At 47.5% G+C, this 26299-nt stretch overlaps 2 protein-coding genes and 1 long non-coding RNA gene across 6 annotated transcripts in view; 1 reads left to right on the forward strand and 2 right to left on the reverse strand.

The window, feature by feature from the left end:
- Positions 1-5283, reverse strand: part of SLC13A4 (solute carrier family 13 member 4) — a 43365-nt gene extending 38082 nt beyond the window's left edge. For all 4 annotated transcript variants that reach the window (XM_055591006.1, XM_055591005.1, XM_055591008.1 and 1 more), the window contains exon 1: positions 4549-5283. In XM_055591006.1, coding sequence (XP_055446981.1) covers positions 4549-4863 — 315 coding nt within the window. In that variant the 5' untranslated portion in view covers positions 4864-5283. The remainder of the gene's footprint in view (positions 1-4548) is intronic.
- A 3353-nt stretch (positions 5284-8636) lies between these two features.
- Positions 8637-24787, reverse strand: FAM180A (family with sequence similarity 180 member A). Its single transcript, XM_055591010.1, has 3 exons — positions 24657-24787; positions 13520-13620; positions 8637-12041 (listed from the first exon to the last, which is right to left on the reverse strand). The coding sequence occupies exons 1-3, from the start codon at positions 24730-24732 to the stop codon at positions 11697-11699; spliced, it is 522 nt and encodes a 173-aa protein (XP_055446985.1). The 5' UTR covers positions 24733-24787; the 3' UTR covers positions 8637-11696.
- LOC129659546 (uncharacterized) overlaps positions 22892-26299 on the forward strand; it is a 76158-nt gene continuing 72750 nt past the window's right edge. Inside the window, exons 1-3 of the long non-coding RNA XR_008718117.1 lie at positions 22892-23023; positions 23675-23904; positions 24595-24791. This is a non-coding gene — a long non-coding RNA (uncharacterized LOC129659546). The remainder of the gene's footprint in view (positions 23024-23674; positions 23905-24594; positions 24792-26299) is intronic.

A 26299-nucleotide genomic window follows, 5' to 3' on the forward strand; every position in this document is an offset into this window, starting at 1 on the left:
TAAACCTTGTTCTGTTTATCTCTCCCTTGGGTTCAGAACAAGTGTCCTCAGACTCTGACACAAAAGTTACAAAAGGTCGCTGTGATCAGTGAGGGGCGTCAGGGGAGATTAATCCAGCCTGGCTGGATGGGACCTTGCTCCCTCCTGATACTCATGGATTAGAGGGCTGGGGTTTGAGAAATGGGAACTGGGCCCAGCAATTGTTGACTGGGGCTCCCACTGAGGTTTCCTCTGGGGCCAGAAGATCAGAGAGAAGTTAAAACTTTTGGAAGTGCTGATAAGACAACAGAACTAATACTGGCGGGGGTGGGGGAAGGAAAGGCTCCCTTTGAAAAAGAATGCAACTTAAAGACATGCTCCCTTTATTGCAGAAATAAAAATACCTAAAGGGGTTCAAAGTTCTTCAGCCCACCTGAGCTCACTCATTCCCGTTTCCTTTCTGGGAAAGAAACGGAATGGCAGGTGTTGATTCTAGTTGATGAAAAGGAGATAGAATGTCTTTCTCTCTCTGAGAAGCCCTTATTCCTTCTGAAGAAACTTCAGTCCTTATGGCTTCATCATTACAGGTCCAGGAATGAAGCAGGGGTAGGGGGGGCGGTGCAGAGAGAAAGAGCACGCGAGAGTTCCATTTCCTTCTACCACGCACCATTTTGGTTTGAATTAGGAGAATTTAGATAAGCCAAGGTAAACTTTTTGATTGTAACTACGGTTAGGAATTAGAACAGGTTATTGGAGGAAGTGACCAAGCCACCTTCATTCAGCAGTATTAAGAACAGGATAAACTACCATCGTTTTTTTTTTTAACTGTGTCACACGGCACGTGGGATCTTACTTCCCCAACCAGAGATCAATATGTGCCCCCTGCATTGGAATCAAGGAGTCTTAACCACTGGACCACGAGGGAAGTTTCTCCTGCCATCAATTTTTTAAAATAGCTTTTTGTTTTTATTTTCTATGTATTTTTATATTCATATTCACAAGCATTTTCTCTTTTTGCACTCAGTCACTCAATTGCGTTCAACTCTTTGTGACCCTATGGACTGTAGCCCACCAGGCTCCTCCGTCCATGGGATTCTCCAGGCAAGAATACCGGAGTTGCCACATCCTCCTCCAGGAGATCTTCCGGACCCAGGGATTGAACCCATGTCTCCTGCTTTGGCAGGCGGGTTCTTTACCACTAGTGCCACCTGGGAAGCCCTCCCACCATCATTTTTATCTGAACTTTCCTTAGAGTTTTCTAACTTTCATTAGAAGAATGGGTAAGGGACCACCTTCAGATAACCTTTCCATTTCACACTCAGTTCATTCATGGAATTCACATAAATTTCCTTTTGCTTCTTCTCAACCATTTCAAAATTCAGCAAGGAAGCTTATATGCGATAACCCAGAACACTCTGTGTGTCCCTGCCTCTGGCCCGGGGTACGGCAGGTTACTCAGTCCGTGTTGGGTGAACTGAACTGGGCTCTTCTGCTGGCTAGCAGGTCTCTCTTCTCTGCTGAGGAAAATGTTCTGGAAGCCCCCAGCCCCTTATCACTGCCCCTGGTCAGCAAGTATGTATTGGTATGTATTCACGCAGTGCCTTTAAGAGATAGTGTTGTCAGTTCTTCTTGGCTCCTGTTTACAAACAAGGGAGTGAGTTCAAAAGGGGCTCTCCCCACAGCAGATGCTTCCTGACTCTGCTGCCAACTGGTGCTTGCATCTGCTCCTTTCCCCACAGTTCGACCACCTCGATGAAACCCCACTGGAAGGAGCTTGAGGTCTGGTTATTTGGTGTCATAAATGATTGCAAGGGCTTTTGAGAATTTAGTCTCGGAGTTGGGTATAACTTTTATCCCACTGGGACGCTGAAGCTGGGCTTAGCTATGGACGCACCCCTGCCCCGGCCCCCACTTCCTCTTCTGTCATACAGGGGTCTGAGTCTGGGCCTCTGGCTCTAGGGAGCTGGGCAAGAAAAATGGGGAGGTCCTTCTAATCCTTCCCGAAATGTAGCTGTGGCTTGTCCCTTGAAGGACCATGAGAACTACAGGCCAGGACCTTCTGCCTAGGTCACTCCTCTCAGCTCCAGCCCAGAGAAAACAAGGCCGTTTAGGAATCTCAAGGATTAAATATCAGAATGTAAGTGTGAGGCAAGGGGGCTGAAGTGACGGGCCAGTCTCTGCGGTGGCCTGTGCCAGCTGTGGGTGCTGTGACCGCATCCTCTGTGATGTGCCTCCTCCTTGCAGAGAGAGGTAGCGTCTTACCGACACCGTGACCCATGGAGGAATCGCCGCTGCGGGCCACGCAGGGGAGAGTGGCAAGCAGGCTGCATTCACCTCTGAGGGCTTGGTCCACCCAGGTTCCACCCGGCGGTCCCAAAGGTTGTAGGGGGTTTGAATCATCTACCCTCCCCAACCCCGTTATCACAGACTGGGAAGCTCTGCTGTTATTTAACCCCTTAGTTGTATCTGACTCTTTGCGACCCCATGGACTGTAGCCCACCAGTCTCCTCTGTCCAGGCAACAATACTGGAGTGGGTTGCCATTCCCTTCTCCAACGGATCTTCCTGGACCAGGGATTGAACTCGTGTCTCCTGCATTGGCAGGTGGATTCTTTACCAATGGACCGCCAGGGAAGCCCATTTTCTGAAGGTACTGATTCTCAGCTGGGGTGATTTTGGCCCCCAGGGGATGTTGTAAGCATCTGGAAGTATCTCTGGCCATCACAATGGCAGGCGCTGCACTGGCACCTACCGGGCAGCGACCAGGAATGCTGCTGAACATCCTACAGTACCCAGCGTGGTCCTCCCCTTGTGACAGAGAATTTTCTCTCCCCTCCCCCTCCACCCCCCACCAAATGTCACCAGTGTGGCTGTCCCTACCCTAAGGTGAAACTCAGTTGGACAGAAGGCGATAAGTCAGTGAAGGGCTTAAGTCAAGTGCCTTTTGATCTTAGTGAGTCCATCTTTAAAAACCTATTCAAAAATTATGTATAGACCCCAACAGAGCAGAGGCTCACCTTTCCTTCCTTTTCTCTTCTCTTTTCTTCCCCCACAACATCCCTCTTCTGTCAAAATTTATGGATGATTTTGCCTTCTTCAATGATTTGTTTTTCTGTTCTTTTTCTTCTCATGGGTTCTTCTCACTAGGCATTGTTAACCGAGAAGCTCAAAGACAGGCTCCCAGAATGAAATGGCAACACCGCTCTGCAGTCATGGTCCCCAGAGACAGAGCTGACTTAGGAAAATTGTGGGGTGGGGGATGGGGGTGCCTGATGCTGCCATGGAGAAGAGTGGGTGCCACTTGGCTGGCATTCCCTAAATCCATCTGACATTGAGTAAAACAAAACAACAACATGGACAGAAATGAAAATCACCCTATTGGGGACAAAGCCAAAAGCAGACTAGTATGTCAGCCAGGAAAACTGTCAGCACCAATCACTGTCTGCTAATCCCAGCCCGGCTTTCATCAGCGGCTCCCTGGCACTCTGAGGTATTTGTTCTACTGAAGATTTAAACCAGTTTGTTTTTAAGAAACAGTCCTAATCCCCTCTAACTTTATAATTACTTTTGGTTACTAAGTTACTCAGGGAGCTGAATGGAAAGACAGCCCTTCCCCTCCCACAAACATGATTAACCTTTCTTGGCTTATTTTTCCTAAAGTCTCAAGGGTAGTGCCAGCTGGGGGAAGGGGTAAAGACACTGGGAGGAGGAGAAGGACAAGGAGGAAGAGAGGGAACACAAGGAGGAAGAGGAGGAGGGACGCAGGAGGAGGGATGGGGAGGAGAGGCGGGGGAGGAGGAGAAAAGGAGCCAGAGGAAAGAAAGAAAAGGAAGCTATGGGTCTTCGGCTCACACCAACCTGGACAAAAAAAATTCGGTCACTATCTAGAGCTGCGGGCTCTTACTCTTTTTTTTTTTTTTTTTAATCAAGTCATTTGTTGTCTCTCCTTCCACCGCTCAGAGAGGATACAGATAATCAAAGGGCCATATGCATGGGGCCAGGGCAGGCAGCCAAGTTCCACTTTCAACTTAAAGTTCAGGAGGAACTTATTAAGAGTTTCCAACCGTGGTTATTAGAGCCCACTGTGGGTCACCCAAGGACCCTGGCTCGATGGACAAGAGCCCGGCTGGGGACTGCTCCCCAGCACACCCCAGGCTGGGGTCCACAATCCCCTCCCTCCCTGCCCCCTCCTCTATGGGGAGGTCTTCCTGCATGTCCAGTCGCTCTCTCATGCCATGGTCACATGTTGACTCCTGGCAAACACCACTGTCCAGAGCATCCTTATCGGTGTTCACCTGGCCCACTGACGGGCCACTTCAGCCAATGACCCACCCCCCTTCTTATCTCACTCCCGGTTGGGGGCCGTAAAGGTTGGGGGAACTGGGGATTGAACATGGCAGTTTTTGGGCAGAAAGCATGTGAGCCCTCTCCAGGAAAGCATTTCCACTTCTTGACACCGACAGAAGAGCATGCTGAACTCTGCACTGAGCGCCCCTCTTCCCTCCAGCGACCTCCCCTCTGACCTCCCAGCTGACCCACTGGCCCCCGGAGGGGACAGGCCAGTACTCACGCTGCTGGGGTAGAGCATGGGCAGGGGCAGCAGCAGGAGCGGCACGAGGATGACGAGCAGCAGCTTCCTGGCTCCGAGAAGTCCCTTCAGCAAGCCCATCCTGGACCTCCGCCCCTCGGAGCCCGCGCCAGCCAAGTGCTGTGCTGCTTGGCGACGCTCGCCTCTGTCCAGAAAGACTTCTCCAACCTTTCTCGGCTTCCAAGAGTCCTCTTTCGTTTTATGGGCAGAACAGGAAGGCAGGTAGAGCCCCTGTCTACACCAAAAGCCGGGCTCCTCGCCTCCGGTTTTAGGTGGGATTGGTGAGCATAGCCTCATGCCCAGCAAAAAGGAAGCGGGAAAGCATGACCCACAGGACCATAGTGGCTTGCTCCCTTTGCTAGATCAGTAATGGAGTCACTTTATTCTACAGCTCAGCAAAAGCCCCCTTAATCGATCAAGAGTACACCTCTGCTGCAGCTGTCTGGCCTCGAAGTCATTTAAAAGCTTCGAAAAAATAAAAGATGCCAAGAGTCTGTGGCGCCCTCCATCATTCTTCTCACTGATGGCCTGCTTTGGGCAGTACCATCTTCACTTTCTACCTGTGCCGGCTGTGCCCCCTTCCCTTAAAAAGTCTAGTCGTCCCCGCCCTCCTTCCCTTAAAACAAACCCCCAGGGTTGTCAGCAGAGCATGCTGGTCTCTTCTCCCAGGACCTGGCACCTTAACTCTGTTCAGACTTCTTTCCTTCTAATTGGTTTCCCATTATAAATTTGCCTTGAGCCTGGGCCTCCAGAGCAGGAGAAAAAAAAAAAAAAAAAGTCCCCAAGACATTCCTTTTTCCGTCACGGGACAAAATCCTGCTAGAGGCCCACCTTAACACTCCTTCACCTATGGGAAGCGGGACAGAGGCGGTAGCCACGCCCATTCATCGCAGCCAATCAGCACGTTGGAAAGAATGAGTCAGTATCTCTTCCAAAGGTGGTTCGGGATTGGTCCCAGCAGGGGCCTGCTGATTCCGCAGAACCCAAGAAACTTGCAAAGCTTATTTTTGTTCCTCAAACATCCTAGGGGCCGGAGTGATGACCATCACGGTAAACATAATCCCACCTCCTCACACACTGCTTTAACGATCCAAAGCATAAGACACTGAGCTTTCTCTGTGAGGGCCACTTGCTGACCTAGTCCTCAGGAAGATATGTCTGGTAGCAGGGAGAAAATGAAACATCAACCCTGGAGACATTTGCCCCAGAGGATACAAGATCAGGAGGCTTCTCTGGTGGCTCAGTGGTAAAGAATGTGCCTGAAACGGAGAAGATGCAGGAAACGCGAGTTTGATCCCTGGGTTGGGAAGATCCCCTGGAGGAGGGCATAGCAACCCACTGCAGTATTCTTGCCTGGAGAATTCCAGGAGGAGCCTGGCCGGCTACAGTCCCCGAGGTCGCAAAGAGTCTGACACAATTTAACAACTAAACCACCCACCACCACCACTGTACAACATTAAGTCTTTCAGACTTCCCTGGTGGCAAAGACCATTTGCTTCAGTGCCCAGGTGAATACAAAGCATCTGAGTCAGCAGAGGATGTTAGCCTCTCAGAAAGACCACAGATCTTTTAGGGAGAGTGGGAAGGGTACTGCCTCTCTGGAAAAGTCTAGACACCAATTTTATTTCAGAGGCATTTGGAGGACGTTCATGGTCCTTCTGGCTGGAGAAGGTGTTCAAATGCTTCTCTCTGAGGCTCTTTACCAAAATAGAAGCCGAAGGCTTCCTTTGACTGGTGTGCAAGGAGGAGGTGGGAGGGCAGAAAAAAATGGATGGGTTCAAGAATAGGGCCTTTGCAGCCTTTGGACTCTTTCTGCTGCTTATAGAAGAAGAGAAGCGTTTCTCTTTTCTCAGAAAGGTCATGTGGATATGGAGCAAGGAAGAAAGAGAGAGAGAAAGCACCCACACTTTTATAATTGATGGTCTTTGGCAGCATTGCCTTGATCTGAGAGGTGCTGTGGGGAAGTCAAGGGTTATGAAATTCATGTTCTTGAATTCACAGAACCCAAAAATGGCATTCTAAGGTCTGCAGCTATGCCAGTTGAAAACACTCCCCAGGGTAAAGGTGAAGTGAATCTGGAAAGGTGAGTCTTGAAAACCACTTCTTGACCCCTAAAACAGGAGCAGCTGTGGGTGACCTGGTTGGAAATTGTCTTGCCACTGGAGGATGAGCTACTATGACTCATCTCTCTTTAAGTGCTTATTAAAGACTGGCTGTCATATTTACTACATTCAAGCCTCATTTTTTGTGATGAATTTGAAACTCAGGAAGAACAGTGACATGTGTGTGATGTTTTGGTGGCAAACATTAAAGAGAGTGGATGCAGACAGCTGTGGAAGTCAACATTCGATGCTAAACCCGTGAGCCACTTCAAATTCTTTGGTGAGATAATCTGAGATAACAAGGATTCCACTGAGCCTGGAAACTCGATCATGACATTTTTATTACAATATAAGTGAATATTCAGAGAAGGCAATGACAACCCACTCCAGTACTCTCGCCTGGAAAATCCCATGGACGGAGGAGCCTGGTAGGCTGCAGTCCATGGGGTCTCTAAGAGTCAGACATGACTGAATGACTTCACTTTCACTTTTCCTTTCATGCATTGGAGAAGGAAATGGCAACCCACTCCAGTGTTTTTGCCTGGAGAATCCCAGGGACGGGGGAGCCTGGTGGGCTGCCATCTATGGGGTCGCACAGAGTCGGACACGACTGAAGCGACTTAGCAGCAGCAGCAGGAGCAAGTGAATATTTGTTAAATAAAATTATGTGACGCAGTCATATCAGTAGTTCACCTTCAGGACTCTTTCCATTTTTTCAGACAAAACATTTTCTTAAGGAAATTTTACACATTGCTTCAGAAATATAAGACAAATTCCATTAATATGAGGCATCAAAAGTAGTCTAACAATTAGAAAGTTGAATGGTAGTTACCAGGGGCCATGAGGAGAGGGAAAAGTGGAATGTCGTTTCATAGGTATTGTTTTTGCAACATGAATAAGTCCTAGAGATCTTTCACACAGCAGTGTGCATGTAGCTAAATGTTCTGTACTGTACTCCTAGAAATGGTTCGGTTCGAATGGTAAATTTCATATGACATGTTTTATAACCACAATAAAAAAAAAAAAGAAAGACATTAAAATGGGTTAGGGAAGTAAGGAGCACCATTTAACAAGCATTTAATTTTAGATCAGTGCCCTGCTTCCCAGGTGGCACTAACAGTAAAGAATTTGCCTGCCAATGCAGGAGACTTAAGAGACATGGGTTCAGTCCCTGGGTTCAGAAGATCTCCTGGAGGAGGGCATGGCAATCCACTCCAGTATTCTTGCCTGGAGAGGAGCCTGGTGGGCTGCAGTCCATGAAGTCTCAAAGAGTCAGACACAACTGAAGAGATTTAACATGCATGCATGCCCTGTGCATGCCCCTGAAATATCTTCTGGTTCACTACTTATGTGATTCTCCTTTAGTTAGATTCCAGGTGAGAGGACAGAACAATGGAAGTTTCAGCCTATAGATGTTTTTCAGTGTCCTTGAGGGAGGACCCAGAGGTAGCCATGAGAATGCCAACTATAGAAGAAACTTCCAGGATTTTTAGATGCTACAATTACCCAGCATCTAGAAATGGCAGAAGGGCTCCATTGAGTCCAGGCAAGTTTCCACTGATGTCACACTCTGAATTATTCTTTGAGTGAATATGACAAATGTGTCTGGTTGTGGCTGTAGTGTGTACAGCGTGGCATTCATGAGAGAAAATGGGAGAGTCCATTGCTGTCCAGGCTACTCCTTCACTGCTCTCCCGGCAAAGAGTCGTGATTTGGCGTGGTGGTGTTGAGAAGAATATTTGATTTTGCTTATGAATGAAGTCATTGCTGTAAAACTCTTTGTGGGTAAACAATTTATATTAAGACTAAAATAGTGTTTCAATATCTAGTATAACTGGCTTCGCTGGTGGCTCAGTGGTAAAGCATCCACCTGAAATGCAGGAGCTGCAGGAGATGTGGGTTTGATCCTTGGGTTGGGAAGATCCCCTGAAAGAAAGCATGGCAACCCACTCCAGTATTCTTGCCTGGATAATCCCGTGGACAGAGGAGCCTGTAGGGTTACTGTCCATAGGGTCGCAAAGAGTCAGACACGACTGAAATGACTGAACACGCACACATCTAGTAACAAAAATGAAAATTTCATTTGTTTTTAAAAAGGTTGTGTCCTTCTTGTTCCATTTTTTTTTTTTTTCAGTTGACTGCCACAGAAGTTTGGACCCAATTTATCAGTACAAAAGTGCCTTTAATTTATTTGTGGCAGGGTGAATGAATGAACTCCCACTGCTATCACCAGTTCTGAGAACAACCCTCTCCTATTCAGGGATCTCCTGCCCTTGGGAGCAGCTGTGTGTCCTCACATGGTGCTCAGGGTACCAAGTGTGGGCCTTTCTGCCTGGTGACTAGAGGAAAGCTCTTAGATCCGTTCTCATAGGCATGGAGCCCCAGAGCAGATGTAGGACTGACTGTCAGACTAGTACGCAGTGTCCAGGGACTGAGGCCTCAGCTGACCCCCTCCCCAACCCTCATGCAGGCAAAGCCCCAACACTGAAGGTAGGCTGTGAGGCTAATCTAATTTTTGGGCAATCCCTAACTTGTCTGTACCTTTGTTTTGCCTTTGTTTTAATCAGACAGCAATCCCTGAAGGTGGAGAAGGCAATGGCACCCCACTCCAGTACTCTCGCCTGGAAAATCCCATGGACAGAGGAGCCTGGTAGGCTGCAGTCCGTGGGGTCGCTAAGAGTCAGACACGACTGAACGACTTCACTTTCATGCATTGGAGAAGGAAATGGCAACCCACTCCAGTGTTCTTGCCTGGAGAATCCCAGGGACGGGGGAACCTGGTGGGCTTCCGTCTATGGGGTCGCACAGAGTCGGACACGACTGTAGTGACTTAGCAGACTTAGCAGCAATCCCTGAAGGAGACAGTGAGCATCAGAGAGAGCCAGGCAGAGACAGTGAGAGGTTAACCAGAAGAAATCAAGACGTGCCTTGAGGAATGGATATAGAGATATCAGAATCGGACCCAAAGACAGAGCAGCAGAGACACCGATGACCACAAAGAGACAAGTGGAGTGATGATGTCAAAGAGAACATGTGATCTTAGAAAGAAATTAAATGGAAAGGTATGTATCAGAATCTGTATCTGGGGGGTGTACAAGAGGTATACTGGGGAATGAGAACGAGAGACTGGCTGGTTAGTCTTCTGAGCCTGAGAGTGAGGATGCAAAATGAGACTTTTCTTTGATGATAAATACATATTTCTGATATCTATCCTGATATCTATCTATCCTGATATTTCTTCAAAAGATCCTGCAGCTTGTACTGCTAGGTAAGGCTCCCTTATTCAAAGATTTTAAAGAAGTCGAAACCAGCTTTCATCATCATTAAACAACAATTGTTAAAAACCCATTTCAGAATCAGATTTAGCTCAGTGAGTCCTCGCTTATTCAAAGATTTGACTTGTTTCGATTTTAGCCTCTTGAACCCAGTCGTAAACCTTGGAGAAGCTGGAAGCATTCTCTGAGCTAGTGAGGAATCTTAATTAGAATTGAGGTGATTTACTCCTGGCAGGGACCTTCATGGATTAACTCTTCTTTAACATAGAATGCTAAAAAGACTTGCAATCTTATCTTTCAGGCCATGGCCAGTTAGAAAGAACAAATTGCAAAGGTCAAGTTATGTTGGTAGCAGAGGAAAGTGCACTCTTATAGCCTGACTCTGAGGAAGGCTGCAGAAATATACCAGATTCAGAGTTAACAAAGCCTGGGAACTTTCAGGGTTGATACAAGCAGTCCAGCAGACTGCACAACGCAGATCCAGGTGTCCCCCCTGTAACATTTCATAGTTAAATGACAGTGGAAATTTTAGAAGTAGAGGGATCTTAGATCTTATCTAACTCCTACTCTAGGATGTCCCCAAGATACTAAATAAAAATGTAAGGCATTTCATATGTATAGTTTAAAATAGATCAAGTCAATAATTCTGAAATGAAATATTTGGCATTTGAAGGGCTAAAATTTTGTCATCTGAAAATCACTTTTATTTGGTGCACTTAATTCTCTGAGGATGCTCAATAATTTTAGCATTAGAATAGACAGACCAGGGCATGGGTGCCACCTCTCTTGTCAGGATGACCCTCTCTGCCTTAGCTTGGCTTCTCTGTTCAAAAGGCAAGGCATTACAGTAGCATTTCTGTGGGCCTCCTTCATATTTCTCTGCTAAATTAGACCAGCCTTCAGGAAAGAAGAAGCTTGGTATATAAGTCATAACTGATTTTCTGACTGATTCTTCTTGGGGGCTTTTGAAAAAGTTGAGAAGTAGGCCCTTGGTTAACAATATATTTATTTTGCTATGGCTCTAGTTTCTTTAGAGCTTCCCAGGTGGTGCTAGCAGTAAAGAGCCCGCCTGCCAATGCAGGAGACACAGGAAAGGCGGGTTCGATCCCTGGGTTGGGAAGATCCTCTGAAGGAGGGCATGGCAACCCACTCCAGCATTCTTGCCTGGAGAATCCCATGGACATAGAAGCCTGGAGAGTGACAGTCCATGGGATCACAGAGTCGGACAAGACTAAAGTGACTTGGCACACACACACACACACACACACACACGTTTCTTTATATCTTATTACAGAACTTTGGAAAGACGTTCATTCAATCCAGCACCCTGATCTCTTAGGACCAAAGAAATCTGTCCCCCGCCCACCACCTTCCTGTCATGCCCAAATTTTTATGATGTCTCTCCTGTGTCTTTCCTCACTCCTGGGTGTTTGTGTCATGGGCAGTCAGTGTTAAAGCATATGTTATACTGCTGCAATTCGCCAGGCCAACCATTCACCCTCTGGAGGCATCTTGAATTACCATCACAGCCCTTTTTTCCATCTCAGGTCACATTATGGTATAAATCACAATCTTTCGCTTATCAAGAAGTTACAAGGGGCAAAGAGCAGCAGGGTTCCTTATTTGATCTCTGCAGCTCTGAGTTGGCAGTGTGTGTTCTGTGGCTGGTCTCTGTAAATGGAGTAGAGAATGAGGAATTTCTGGATTACTGTATGCTGGTCCCAGCTCCGTGGCCCTGGAGCAGGCCAGTCCCTCAGGGAGATGCTCTCGGACCTGAGGACCGCATCAAGTCATGCCTCAAGGCATGGAATAGGCTGAGGAGGGACTGGGCCCAGACGTCCTTCTGATACCCTTGGGACAAGGCCGTGCGGTAGGCCGTGTAGGCTAGGGTCAGCGCTGTCCTTTCGAAGTCCTCTTTCTTGAGGATGCCCGGGCGGCTGGAAAGGTTGGCACTCAGCCGCCGGATGTCGGGGATGCTCTTGGGGATCACGTCATTGCAGACGGCACGGAAATCCGAGGCCTTCCGCAGGGAGGCCAGCTCCTCGTCCTTGATGGAGATCTTCAGGTCAGGGCTGATCTCAAGTTCGGCCAGCAGGAACTGGGGAGAAACACGGGGTGTGGAAAGGCATGAGGCACCCATGGTCATTGAGGACATAGCATCACCAGATTCATGATTACATGTGTTCATGTAAGGGAGGTGGCTCACAAAGAGCTTCGGAATCAAGAGACCTGGGTCCCGGGTCTGACTTTCCCACTGTGTAACCTTGGATGAGTTACTTCTCTCAGCCTTGTTTTATCCCTCTGTGACGTGGTTAAGAACACTTCACTGGGATAGTGTGAGGAGTAAATAGGACAAATATGGGCGGCATCTAACACTGAGCCTGCTTTAATCCACTGCTAAGTGACTGTTGTTTCCAGTGTCCCAAGTCACCCCCTTCTCTCCTTTCTCCCTCCCGCCAACCAAAACTCTTCTGCAGCACAAACTGACTGTTTTGGATACTTCAAAATCAAAATCTGGGAATTCGAAGGATACAGAGAATTGTGCTAGGAATTAAGTGGGTTACAGAGATCTGTCCTCGTTTCTTACCTGTTCTTTAAGGGTAGGGGTAAGGTCTGTCATTTGCTCTGTGCCAGGCTCATATCAGGAATCTAATAAGTCCTGACTCTTCCCTCTGTCTCTGGCTTTCCCCAGCTCTGACCCATTTTCCATGCTACTGTCTGTTATCTTCCTAAAGCAGATCTGTTCCTCAGACTCCCATGTTCATGTCTTGGCAAAGGCTGTGCATTTTCCAGTTTGTTCCCTGAGGCAGGGTTTGAAATCTGCTGCCTGGCTCAGCCACGTGGCTGCGGCAGGCTGTCTCCTTCTCAGCCAGACAGTTCTAGTCCTTGAAGACCTCAAGGCAGAAGGGGGACTTGGGTGATCACTGGAGCCCTTTGTTTAACAGCTGAGGAGACTATGGTTCAGAGAGACATGGTGGCTTATGTAAGGTTACGTGGCCGACAGGTGGCAGAAGCAGAACTAAAGCTCAGATCTCGAGCCTGCATTTTCACCCCTAAACCAAACCACAGGGCCTTGGGAAATTCACCGTGGTCTGGAGAAGTGGAGTCATGGTGCCAGAGGTGTGAGAGGCAGAGGGTGGCCCCAGACTTGAAAATGGGGCTCTCCCTGTGTGAGGTTACCGAGACTCGGCTCCGCTCAGACAACAGGTGTGGCATTGTCTGGGCGCTGCTGACCCATCCTGGCTTAAAGCCCTGGCCGGGGCAGACTGCCCTGTTCTGCTGCTTGGGTGCTGGTAGGGGCACCTCTGAGCCCAGTCTAAATCTCTAATTTTGCCTCCACTGAATTCCTAATGTTGTCCATCCCTGGGATGACAGGTGGGACAGGAGAGAGGGGTATGAAGACCACTTGCCTTTGAGGTGGGCAGGATTCTGGGACCTCCACACACAAGTCTAGTCTGGTTCCCCAGGCAGCAGAGGCCACTCACTGTCAGGGGCTCAGGTCACTCCTCCAAAAACCACAGAGAAGGAGCAATGCCTTCTCCGTGACTTGGGTTGCTCACTCTGCCCTCTGCCTACCTCATAGAGCAGTTCTACTTCCTCCAGGGAGCTCTGCAGGACGGGGTTCAAGGGCAGCGTTGAGGATCTCTTTGGCCGGTAGGCGGCAGGGAAGAGCATGGCTGCAAGAAATTAAGAGTGAGCTTGAGAGCTTGCTGTGTGCACTGGCTTTTCCCCGCGGGTGAACTCCAAGGTCAGCCAGCCATTCCTGAAAGTGACTCCGAGTGGCGGTGGATGCAGAGGGGGAGAGGTGACAGACCGCCCTGGTGTGTCCCAGAGAGTCCCAGGCATATCAGAGGTTACTATTTCACACCAATAATTTCAAACCTGGCTTCTTATCAGAATCATTTCAGAAAGTTTTGAAAAATATGTATGTCTAAGGAGTATGAATCCCTACAGGCCTTTATGTTAGAACAAAAACATTTATAGTAGTTAAGACATAGAAACAACCTAAGTGTTCATTGACAGATGAATGGATAAAGAAGTGGTACGTATACATAAACAATGGGATGTTACTCAGATATCAAAAAGAATGAAATAATGCCATTTGCAGCAACATAGGTGCAACTAGAGATGATCATGCTAAGGGAAGGAAGTCAGAGGAAAACATATATGATATTGCTTTTATGTGGAATCTAAAATAAAATGAAACTTATTTACAAAATGGAAATAGACTCACAGACGTAGAAAACAAACCGATGGTTACCAAAGGTGGAGGGGAGGGGTAAATTAGGCGTTTGGGATTAGTAGAGGCAAACTATTATATATAGAATAGATAAGCAACAAGGACCTACTGGATAGCACAGGGAACTATACCCAATATCTTGTAATAACATGTAATGGAAAAGGATCTAGAAAAAGAATCTTGATACGTATAACTGAGTCGCTTGGCTGTACACCTGAAACTAACACATTAGAAATCAAATATATTTCAATACAAATAAAAAAAGAGATGAGCAAAGCATTGACCACCCCCCACCCCCACCCCCAATTCAACAAACAGCTCCCTAATACTTCTGTTCCCTACTAACACTGCACATTTCAGCACTTCATCAGAATGAAGTGTACTGGTTTATGTTTATTGACAACCCTTTGAACCAGACTCAGACTTCTGCCTTATTCCCCTGCCACCTGGAGTAAGGCTGCCAAGAATCTAAGCACAGGTGACGACGTGTAGGAAGAGAGCTGCACAGACCTTGACACTGGCTCTGGGGATGTGTGGCGCCAAGGGCTTGACTCAGAAACGCATTGGATATAAAATCAGTGACTTGACACAGAAGTTCCTCAGTGGCTGCATAGAGATGGAGTAGCTGGGAGAAGATGGGCGAACTGCTAGAGGCAGAGAGGACCAAGAATGAGGAGCTGACAGAGGACATGAGAAAGAGAAGACAGAATATTATAGGAATTTTTGTTGCTGTTTAGTCACTAAGTTGTGTCCAACTCTTTGTGACCCCATGGATTAGAGCCTTCCAGGCTCCTCTGTCCATGGGATTTCCCAGGCAAGGATACTGGAGTGTGTTGCCATTTCCTTCTCCAGGGGATCTTACTGACCCAGGGATTGAACCCAAGTTTCCTGCATTGGCAGGTGAATCCTTTACCACTGAGCCACACAAGAAGCCCACCGTAGGAATAGTCATTAGAAACTGCACTTCTCCTGGATCCATCAGGCTAGAAGCAGGTGGTCCCATCCATCCCCTTAGCCCCTCCATGTCCCAAGACATGGTGCAGAAAGGATTGGCAAGCCCACTGCCAGCTGTAAGAAAAATGGGCCACTTCTTTGAGACACTTGGTTGTGATCTACCAGGAAACTGGGCAAGTAGCTATAAAAACGGGTGAGACTTCAAGGGAAGATTCATCCCCTGAAGTTGTGCAAAGCACAATTTGCATAATTATACACTATCGCTCTGTTTCTTGAATATGGTGACCTTGGGCCACCAGCGAAGGGTCCGGTGATGTCCAGAGTACAATGTTGAAGAAGGGAACTGCAGAAGCGTTTAGAAGGATTTCTATCAGAAGTGATAACAGTGAAACATCTTTGATGTAAAGGACATTTCCTGAAAAGCTCACTGGTAGGATCCCAACCTCCTGGAAAAACTGCCTGGCTATAGAACTGCTGTAATACTGCCGTCTCTGTAATCCATTTATTATCTAGCCCACAAGTTCCTCAGGGGCTTGGATAAATATGCTTTCAGATTCTGTCTGCCTGGAGGAGAACCTGGCAGGCTTTCAGGGTGCACACAAGATGCAGATGTTGCAGACTGAATCCTTACATTGAAGGGGACCTGGATGGGCAGAGGGACAGCCCTACTTCCTCAAACCACTTTGGGGGACGGAACCTATGAACTCCAGAACAGTAGTTCCTCGCCCAGAATTTTAGCAGAATTTGTTCTCTTTGCCAGAAAAGTGCCCCTTTCCCACAGAAGCATAGATTTTAGGGCTGGAGTGAGCCTCTGCTCACTTGCGGCCTCTGCCTGTGGAGCCGAAGAGGACAAGGCATCTACTCCACGTGTTTGCAACCTGGACCCCACGTTAGAGTCACCCAGGGCACCCGAAGAAGTTCTGATTGAAGTGACTAGGATGTGATTGGGATAGTCAACTTTTTGAAAGCTTTCTAGGTGCTTCGAATGGCAGCCTGGGTTGAGAATCAGAGGGTGCTGTGTAGAAGGAGCTGGCCAGGCTGAGTGGCCACTCCCAGTTTAGCCCGGGGCTTCTCAACTTTGACCATGCCTTAGAATCACCTGGGAACTTTAAAGGCCTAAATGCCCAAAATTGCCTCCCAGGCCAGTTCACAGGCATCTCTGGGGTGGATGGATGTAGGCGTTGGGACTCCTGACAGCTCCCCGGTGTTACAATAGGCAGGCAGGGTCCGTAACCACTGGGTTATCCAGACCCACTGCCAAGCAGCGGATGCGCTGCTAGAGTTGAGAGCTGCTTCCCATCTGACAGGGCCTTATGCGGGCATCTGAAGAGTTGAAAGAGACATCCTAAAGGAAATCAGTCCTGAATATTCATTGGAAGGACTGATGCTGAAGCTGAAACTCCAATACTTTGGCCATCTGATGCGAAGAACTCACTCATTTGAAAAGACCCTGATGCTGGGAAAGATTGAAGGCAGGAGAAGGGGACAACAGAGGATGAGATGGTTGGATGGCATCACCAACTCAATGGACATGAGTTTGAGTAAACTCCGGGAGTTGGTGATGGACAGGGAGGCCTGGCGTGCTGTGGTCCATGGAGTCTCAAAGAGTCGGACATGACTGAGCAACTGAACTGAACTGAAAAGACGAAGAGCCTTGTGTTCTCGGATACAGAGATGGAGAAACAAGGAGGGCTGCACTTTCCTTGGCGGGAAGAGGAACAGATGTGGGCTATGTCTTCTTCTGACCATGAAACCCCTCTTCAAGGATCTGAGAGCAACTTCTTTATGTCTTCTCTGTGATTGTGAAATGAAAGGTCTTGTTCTCTTTAAAAAAATAAAAAATCACTCAGCAGCAGGGGAAGGGCAGAGAAGGGAACAAGGTCCCAGCATGAGCCCTAAAGTTATTCAGACCTGCACTTTCTTCACTCATTTGTTTCCCCGGGAACAGTCACTTCCTTTAAGGTGCAGACACGCTGGTGGACCACTAATTCTCAAGAGTTGGGAAGAAAAGGCTTCCTGATGAAAGCTGTGTTTAATAATGGAAACATTGTTTCCAGTAGCCCTTGTTCTTAAAGCTTTTAAAATAATAACAGTTCAGGGAAGATTGTTAGAAATAAGGTCAGCCTCTGGACTGGGGCTGGTTATTGCTTCAGAAAGTCTGTGTGGGGAGCACAGGAATCTCAGAGATGGACCCTCCCCGCCTCTTCCCATGCCCTACTTCTGCACGTACACCTCAGGCTGCTGTGGCTGCTGGACGGTGCGTGTGGGGCAGGGGGCTTTTGTACCTTGTGAGGTAAGGATTCACATTCCATTTTATAGATGAAGAAACTTGGAGGCTAAGAAACTTGCCTTCGGCCACCCAACTGGTTTGTAATAAGGACTGAGATTAAAATCCAGGTTTCATGGGCTTCAAAACCCAACACTGCTATATTTAAAATAGATATAACCAACAAGGACCTATTGTATAGCACAGGGAACTCTGCTCACTACTCGGTAAGAACCTAAATAGGAAAAAAAAGTTGAAGAATAGATACATGCATATGTCTAACTGAATCACTGTGCTGTACACCTGAAACCGATAAAACACTGTTAATCAACTCTACTCAATACAAACTAAAAATTAATAATAACAAAGCAAAACCAAAAACCAGGTGAACAAAAACTCCTCCAATCTCACGGACAGGGTGTGTATGTGTGTTCATGTGTGTGTGTGTCTGTGTTAGTTGCTCAATCATGTCTGACTCTTTTCAACCCCATGGATTATAGGCCACCAGGCTCCTCCATCCATGGAATTCTCCAGGCCAGAATACTGGAGTGGGTAGCCATTCCCTTCTCCAGGGCATCTTCCGACCCAGGGATTGAACCCAGGTCTCCTGCATTACAGGCAGATCCTGGTCTGAGTCACCAGGGAGGTCCTACAGGAAGTATACATGTGGTTAATTAGAAATGAATGAATACATATGGTGTAAAACATACTCTTAAATGAATCACACATGTTTTTAAAACAAATCTCTAGCTTTGATTTATAATGTGTTATGCAAAGTTATTTTATTTCCTTGGGCTCCAGAATCACTGCAAACAGTGACGCAGTCATGGATTTAAAAGACGCTCCCTGGAAGAAAAACTGTGACAGACCTAGGCAGCATATTCAAAAACAGAGACATCACTTTGCCAACAAAGGTATGTATAGTCAAAGCGGGGGCTTTTCCAGTGGTCATGTACGGATGCGAGTTGGATCATAAAGAAGGCTGAGCGCCAAAGAAGTGATGCTTTTGAACTGTGGTGTTGGAGAAGACTCTTGAGAGTCCCTTGGACTGCAAGGAGATCAACCTAATCAATACTAAAGGAAATCAGTCCTGAATATTCACTGAAGGACTGATGCTGAAGCTCCAATACGTTGGCCACCTGATGTGAAGAGCTGACTCATTGGAAAAGATCCTTATCCTGGGAGACATTGAAGGCAGGAGGAGAAGGGGGTGGCAGAGGATGAGATGGTTAGATATATCACTGACTCAATGGACATGGATTTGAGCAAGCTCCCGGAAATAGTGAAGGACAGGGAAGCCTGATGTGCTACACTCCATGCGGTCTCAAAGAGTCAGACACGACTGAGCGATTGAACAACAACATTCTCAGGAGGGGCCTGAAATGCTGCCTAACCGTTACTCACATTTCCTGATTCCTCTCACTCTATTTCAGCATGAAATAGATGATTCCACACCTCCTCCTTTTTCCTGATACCAGTTACCCACCTCTTGCCTGGATCCTTTGACTTCCCTTCTGTTATTGTTTCTCTGCTCTCATCTAGAGCCTTGGACCAGGTCACCAATAAAGACTCTCTCACCTTTCCACCTTTCTCTCTCACATCATTAGTTTTCCCTTCTCTACTGAGTTTTCAAATTGGCATGAAAACACATTGCTGCTTGCTACTGCTTAAAAAAAAAATCCTCCCTTGCTGGCTGCTCTTACTCCGCATCCATCTCTTCATATTGCTGACTCCTGGCCTCAGCGTGTGTCAGGATGCATGACTCCTCTCTCCTCACCACCCGGACTTCCGTACTGATCGTCTGCTTTGTATTTCCAGGTCAGATTTCTAGATACCCACCTGCCTATGGGAATCTCCTTTTGGATTTGTAATAGTTGTCTTTCCTGATGCCTGACCCAATGCCAGTCCCCACCACCCCTCGCACCTATTCCTCCTCTCCTACTTTGTCTGCTGTCTTTCCATCTCTCGCAGCTGCTCAAGCCAAAACCTGGGAGTCATGAGTAATCCTTGCCTTTTCTCTATCTTTCACATTTCACATCCAACGAATCAGCAAATCTTGTTGGCTTTACCTTCAAAACATACCTGGGATCTGGCTACTTCTTACCACATCCCTGCTAACCTCCAGGTGTCTAAACCATGAACATTTCTCCTAATAGTGCTTCTGCTTCCATCCTTGGCTGCCATCAGCATCCTCACTGCATTCCTTTTTTTGACCATGTCACACAAGGAGGGATCTTAGTTTGCCTGCCAGGCATAAAACTCATGCTCCCTGCGATGGAAGCATGGAGTCTTAACCACTGGAAGGAAGTCCATCCACCTCACTGTATTCTTAACAAAGCAACTAGAGCAATTCTGTGAAAACATAGGTTCCATGATATCAATCTTCTGCCGGGGAACTTCGGTGACTTCTCATCTCCCTGAGAGTAGAAGCCAAAGATCTTCAATGTAGGAAATGGCAGCTCACTCCTGTATTCTTACCTGGAAAACTCCATGGACAGAAGAGCCTGGTGGGCTTCTGTCCATGGGGTTGCAAAGAGTCGGACATGACTAAGCACCTGAGCACACACACATAAATACATGTATTCTTTTCCATTATAGGTTATATAAGATGTTGAATATGGTTCCCTGTGCTATACAGTAAGTCCTTATTTTTATCTGTTTTATATATAGTAGTTTGTATCTGCGGAGAAGGCAATGGCACCCCACTCCAGTACTCTTGCCTGGAAAATCCCATGGACGGAGGAGCCTGGTAAGCTGCAGTCCATGGGGTCGCTAAGAGTCGGACACGACTGAGTGACTTCACTTTCACTTTTCACTTTCACGCATTGGAGAAGGAAATAGCAACCCGCTCCAGTGTTCTTGCCTGGAGAATCTCAGGGACGGCGGAGCCTGGTGGGCTGCCGTCTATGGGGTCACACAGAGTCGGACACGACTGAAGTGACTTGGCAGCAGCAGCAGCAGTTTGTATCTGCTAATCCCAAATTTTTAATTCATCCCTCTCCCACCCGTTTTCTCCTTTAGTAACTACATGTTTGTCTTCTGTGTCTGTTTTGTAAACAAGTTCATTTGTATCATATTTTAGAAATCACAGATAAGTGGTATCATATGGTATCTATCTTTCTGTCTGACTTCACTTACTACAATAACCTCTAGATCCATCCATGTTGCTGCAAGTGGCAGTATTTCATTTTTATGGCTGAGTAGTATTCCATTGTATATCAGTACCATATCTTCTTTATCCATTTTCTGTCAATGGACATCTAGGTTGCTTCCATGTCTTGGCTATTGTGAATAGTGCCGCTATGAACTTTGAGGTGCGTGTATTTTTGGAGCTAAAGTTTTTTTCAGATATGTTCTCAGAGGTGGGATTGCTGGATCATATGGTAGCTCTATTTTTAATTTTTTGAGGAACCTCCGTACTGTTCTCCATAGTGGCTGCACTAACTTACATTCCTATCAACAGCAAAGAAGGGCTCCCTTTTCTTCACACCAGAGAAGCTACTTTTAATTATTTCAGTCAAGACTGGCACCTGTCTTGCTCTCTATGCCGTAGCTCCTTCAAGCTTTCTTGCCCAGACGTGCAGGCGGAAGCCTGCCTAAATGGGAGAGCCTATTTTTGCTTTGAGCCTGGTCTTCTTGTTGACTTTTATAACGTGTGACAGAAATCTCTTCTTCCCTCCCATCTCTCAAATAGGTTAAAAAAGCAAACAAACAGAACGGTATTAAGACTGTGGCTTCTGTGTAACTGTGTACAGCATCTGTGCCAAAGACCTTGTTGGGAAGGACTCAAATTTCTAATCAATCAGTTGAAGCAACTCTATGGAAACAGCCATGGAAGTGGAAAGAAAAGCCCTCATTTATAAAAGATCTTTTGCCAAATCCTACTGATGTCATTTACTTTTTGGCTCCTGGGCCAGCCCTTCAGACAGCAGTCCCCAAACTTTTTGGTACCATGGATTGGTTTCGTGGAAGACAATTTTTTCATGGACTGGGGCGGGGGATGGTTTCAAGATGATTCAAGTGCGTGACATTTATTGTGCACTTTATTTCTATTATTACATCGGCTCCACCTCAGATCATCAGGCATTAGATGGGGGGCAGCGGGCGGCTGGGAACCCTTGCCTTTAGAAACACAGTGCCATTCTGAAGAAGCCAGAATCTTAGTCCCTGTGCTGGGCATCTTCCTGGAGCACTTCTGAAAGGGCTGCTGTGAGTCGGCTCCCCTTGGCCAGAATATGCCACCACCCAGGGGGAGCCCCACCACCCAGGGGGAGCCCCACCACTCAAGTGGAGTCAGGGGATGCTGGGAGCACCTGGAAGGGATGGAGAGGCGCGGATGAGGACAGCAAGGCTCTGCTGCTAGAAATTGAGCACGGGAGTGAGGTCGAGCTCTAGGCTTTCAACGGAGGGATCTGGGGGCATGTTAACTTCTTCCCTTCCTCCAGTTTTCCTACCTGTTAGTGTTCAGAATAACAGCTGCATAAACGCAGTGACATGCAGCAAACAAAGTGGTTACTCGGTCATGCTGGACCAGTGAGTCAATCCCTACCTGGGGCCCTTCCCTCCACCGAACATTCATGATTGAAAATCCACAAAACACTGAACTGGACAGCTGAAAATGACACCGAAGAGCCACCTTCCTTATGAAACTACTTTAACAAGAAATAACATGTATATGGAATAAAAATTAAATATTTATAGGAATTCATGCATGTATTTCTTTCTGTTTTTTAAGACTGGCTAGGTTCCCTGCAGTCCCCCAAGTGATGCGCCGGCAGGACAGGGTGGGACGAGGACTTGGGCCAGGTGTGTCCACTTCCAGGAGGCCTCGCTAACCACAGGTGAGTCATTTAGTCTTAATCCAGTCGGTGAGGCTGGAGCAGCCACGCTGGCCCAGGGAGCCACCTCCCAGGGCAGAATCCTAGAGAGCGTGTCTCAGGGAGAGGCTGGGAGAATGGTAGGGGAAAAAAAGATGTCCTGCCGCAGGGTATATTCCTGTTGGGTTTATTTCCCCACTTTCACCCGAGGGGCTAGGCGGAGGTGGAGGGTGGAGGCTGGGGTGGTGCTGCGGGATCGAGGGAGGAGGACTTTGTAGGGAGAAGTCGCCCTCTGACTCTTTCCATAGGGAATTCTTCTAAATTAGGCCTGGCGATGGAGGCGGGGGTGGGCTTAGAGTAAGGATGAAGGTGAAAGAGACAGTTTATGTGTTTGGAAAAATTGGTTTTCTTTGGGTGTGACTCCCATTCCATCTTAAAAAAATGACGACTTTGGATTATTTTCATGATTAGACAAAATGTTAAAAATGAATTAAAAAAAATCAACCACGTGGAAGACTTGATGATGGTTGGAAGGGCTCCTATATCATTTGTTGGCTCTGAATGCTGACATGAACCGCTAATCCAGCACTTAGTATCAGCAGCCTCATGGAGGCCTCTATTTCAGCTGTGTTGGCTTTGTGTCTTTACATAGATTGTTATCGATATGGGGGATGGGGAGGGCAGACCTTCCCCAGGGAAGAGTGAGTTAGAGGGCTGGAGCAACTGCTCTCTGGATGTTGCTGTAGAACCTATAGGTTTTCTGTTGAGAACCTCACACTTTTTTAATGAAATTTTTTTAAGTGGTAGGTAATAGTTGACCTTGATATAGCTCCTTATTATCTAGGAAGTGTTTTATTTACATATTTGAATATGACCCTCACATGACAACACAATGAGGGTCACTTTCTGTTATTGATAATATGTTATCTGTTTATGAACTAAAGCTCAGAGAGGTCAAGAGACTTGCCAGACATCACACAGCCAATTAGAGGCAGAACTTAAAATTTTTTGAGTTCCTTGCAGTTCATGATGCAGCTATATTGTATTTACAAGACTTGTAAAAAAATAAATAAATAAAACCATCTCATTTGGCTTTCTAACAGCCTGTGTGTTAGGAAGAGTGGATATTATCATCCTTTTTTAATAGGCAAATTAAGGTAGGCCTCAGTGTCACACAGGGATAAGCGACAGAACACAACACCAAGGTCTCTTTGCTCTGTGCTTCCAAGTGTTGCCCCCCAAATTTGTGCACATGATGAGCAGGGAAGTGTGTGTGTGTGGGTGATGTTTACCAGAAAAAAAAAAAGGGAAAATGCTTCATTAATTATTTGTCCCTGGGCAAGAATCATTTCACAGCCCAGTATAGAGAATTGGCAAGTCCCTAATCTCAGGTTTACGAGTGAGGGAATAAGAACCCTAATAAGTGCCTTGACTCTTGCTTTTCCCCATATCAGATCCACCTGCTCCATGCTGCTCCGTGCCCCAGCTGGCCGCTTCTTCCTTCCCTGACTCTCTCCTTGAGAACCAGAGGGGGCTCATCCTCTTGCTGCTCTGCCATCTTCACCCCACTTATGGATCTCTGGGAATACCAGCGAACCTGACTTCTTTTTCCAGTTCTTTCCAGGACAGAGGTCTCATTGACTTTAGGCAACAGAAAGATTTCAGTTCAGATCGGCATGCATCGGTCAGCACTTTGGGTCCCTCGCTTCCTAAGTGATAAATCTTAGTTGACCGGAGGTGCTGCCCGTGTCTGCCCACGGGAACCAGAAAAAGATGCCAGGCCAGCTCTGAGGAGCCGTGTCCTGAGGGGAAGGAAGTCGGCCGTGGGGAGAAGCCTTGCTGGGCTTCTTCCTTTCTGGGGGAGGCTGGCTGGGGTGGTAGCAGCCTGGCAGACACGAGGTTGCCGAGGCAATTACTACCCCTCTTCTGTTGCTGGACCAGCTCTCTCCAGCTGGAAAGGTGTGACCACTCCTGCTCAGGAAGCAGTGTGGAGCCCTCCACGTAGACACACCACATCCCCCAGGGGGCAGAACTCTGGCCGGCCAGCGCCCCCAGTGCCATCATATTAGCATCAGCCCTGGGCACCTGCTCTCCCCACGCCCTGCCCAGCTGGTAGCACCCTGGAGGGCACTTGCAGGAGTCTGTCCACAGTCTACAAAGCAAAGATGACCTTCTCCCCGGCCTGTCGGGAAGGGATGCTCTCTGCACTCTCCACCTCAATCCCGTTTTCTCAGTGGCTTTGATTTTTTTGGGTGTCATTTCCCCCATCAACTTCTAACACTTTCTAGCCTGTTGAGAAGCATAAAGCATTTGACAGGAGATCAAAGGAGGGCACAGGGCTTCTAATTTCCTTCTGCTCCCTCCACCCCTCCAGATTCCTAATGATATTCAAGAAAGAATCATAAGCATCAAACAAATAAAGGAAAGACAACTCACCCCTGGTCCACCTGTGAGACAGAGTGGCCTGAGCATCGGAATACAGCAGCAGAAGCAGCAACGTCTTCCAACACATCTTTTCCTCCAAAAAGGGAGACGTTGCCCTCGAACCCAAGGGGACCCCAGGAGCCACAGGTATGCCTGTCCTGGTCCTCCCAGGGCAGTGGTGAGGTTCTTACCACCCCTCCGTCTTCAGTTGTGCAGAGACGTCCTCTCCTGCCTCCCAAGGGTGGAGTGGGGGTTACTCCCAGGGAGGACAGGAGTGGGACCTCTTACTCCTACTCTCTCTGGGATTGGGGCACTGGGCTTCCACAGAGAGACTCTGTTTTTGAGCACATCTGGAGTGACTCACGGGGCATGTGATCTCTTTGGCAGTGGGGCGGATAAATATAATTTCTGTTCTTGAGTTCCATGTGTTGGATGCACCCACTGGAATTTTTCTTTAACAAACAGACTCGCGGAACTTGTTAGAGAGCCCGGCAAAGAGCTGGCTGCTGTCCCTGTACACACACACACACACACACACACTCACACACTCACACCAGCACCAGGGACGAGAGCTACAGCGAGAGCTGGGAGACTTGCCTGGCAGACAGCAGGACCGACTGAACCCAGAGCTGCCTTCAGAACAGCAGAGTCATTGTGGTGTCGGGGCTGAGTGTCCCCTGTTACCCTTCTGTGGAGCTAGCCCTCACGAGGAGGAGAGAGCTGCTGTGGTGTGTAGGTATTGTGTGGGCAGGTGATGATCCAGGGGCCCACAGGTGACCCCGTTTACATTCATGATACCTCGATTTCTGGACTATCTAGACATGGTACCAAACCACTTTGATTCTCCCAAGCAAAATAGTGGTTTTTTCCATGATCATACTTTTGGCATTTGATTAATTTTTCTTGAGATATACTTGACATATAACATTGTGTAAGTAAGTTTGAGGTGTACAATGCGTTGGATTCTTTCCCCCCCCTTTGGTTTCACTGGGTCTTCACTGCTGTGTGGGCTTTCTCTAGTTGCTGGGAGTTGGGGCTACTCTTTGTTGTGGTGCCTGGTCTTCTCATTGCGGTGGCTTCTCCTGTGGTGGAGCACAGGCTCAGTGGCTGTGACACACGGGCTTTGGTTAACCTCAGCATGTGGAGTCTTCCTGGATCAGGGATTGAGCCCATGTCCCTTGCATTGGCAAGTGGATTACCTAGTCACCGTACCACCAGGGAAGTCCTCCAACATGTTGATTCGATATACTTCTCTTTTGCAACATGATTGCCACCATAGCCTTAGCGAACAACTCCATTACATCACCGAATCATCGTTTCTTTTTTTGTGGTGAGAACATTTAAGATCTGTGACCATTAAAAAAAAATTTTTTTTAGTTTATTTTTGGCTGTGCTGGGCCTTGGTTGTTGCACAAAGGTTTTCTGTAGTTGTGGCACATGGGCTTAGTGGCCCTGCCCCATGTGGGATCTTCCCAGACCAGGGATCAAACTGGTGTCTCCTGCTTTGCAGGCTGATTCTTAACCACTGGACCACCAGGGAAACTCTCCATGACCATTTGGAAAGTTCTGCCACAGACACCTTGATTTTGTCCAGTACCACGTTCTTACCTTCTCTGAAATTATAGATGTGTGATGCAAAAGCCTGCAGGACATTT

The sequence above is a fragment of the Bubalus kerabau genome, chromosome 8, assembly GCF_029407905.1.
Source record: "Bubalus kerabau isolate K-KA32 ecotype Philippines breed swamp buffalo chromosome 8, PCC_UOA_SB_1v2, whole genome shotgun sequence".
Taxonomy (NCBI): Eukaryota; Metazoa; Chordata; class Mammalia; order Artiodactyla; family Bovidae; genus Bubalus; species Bubalus kerabau.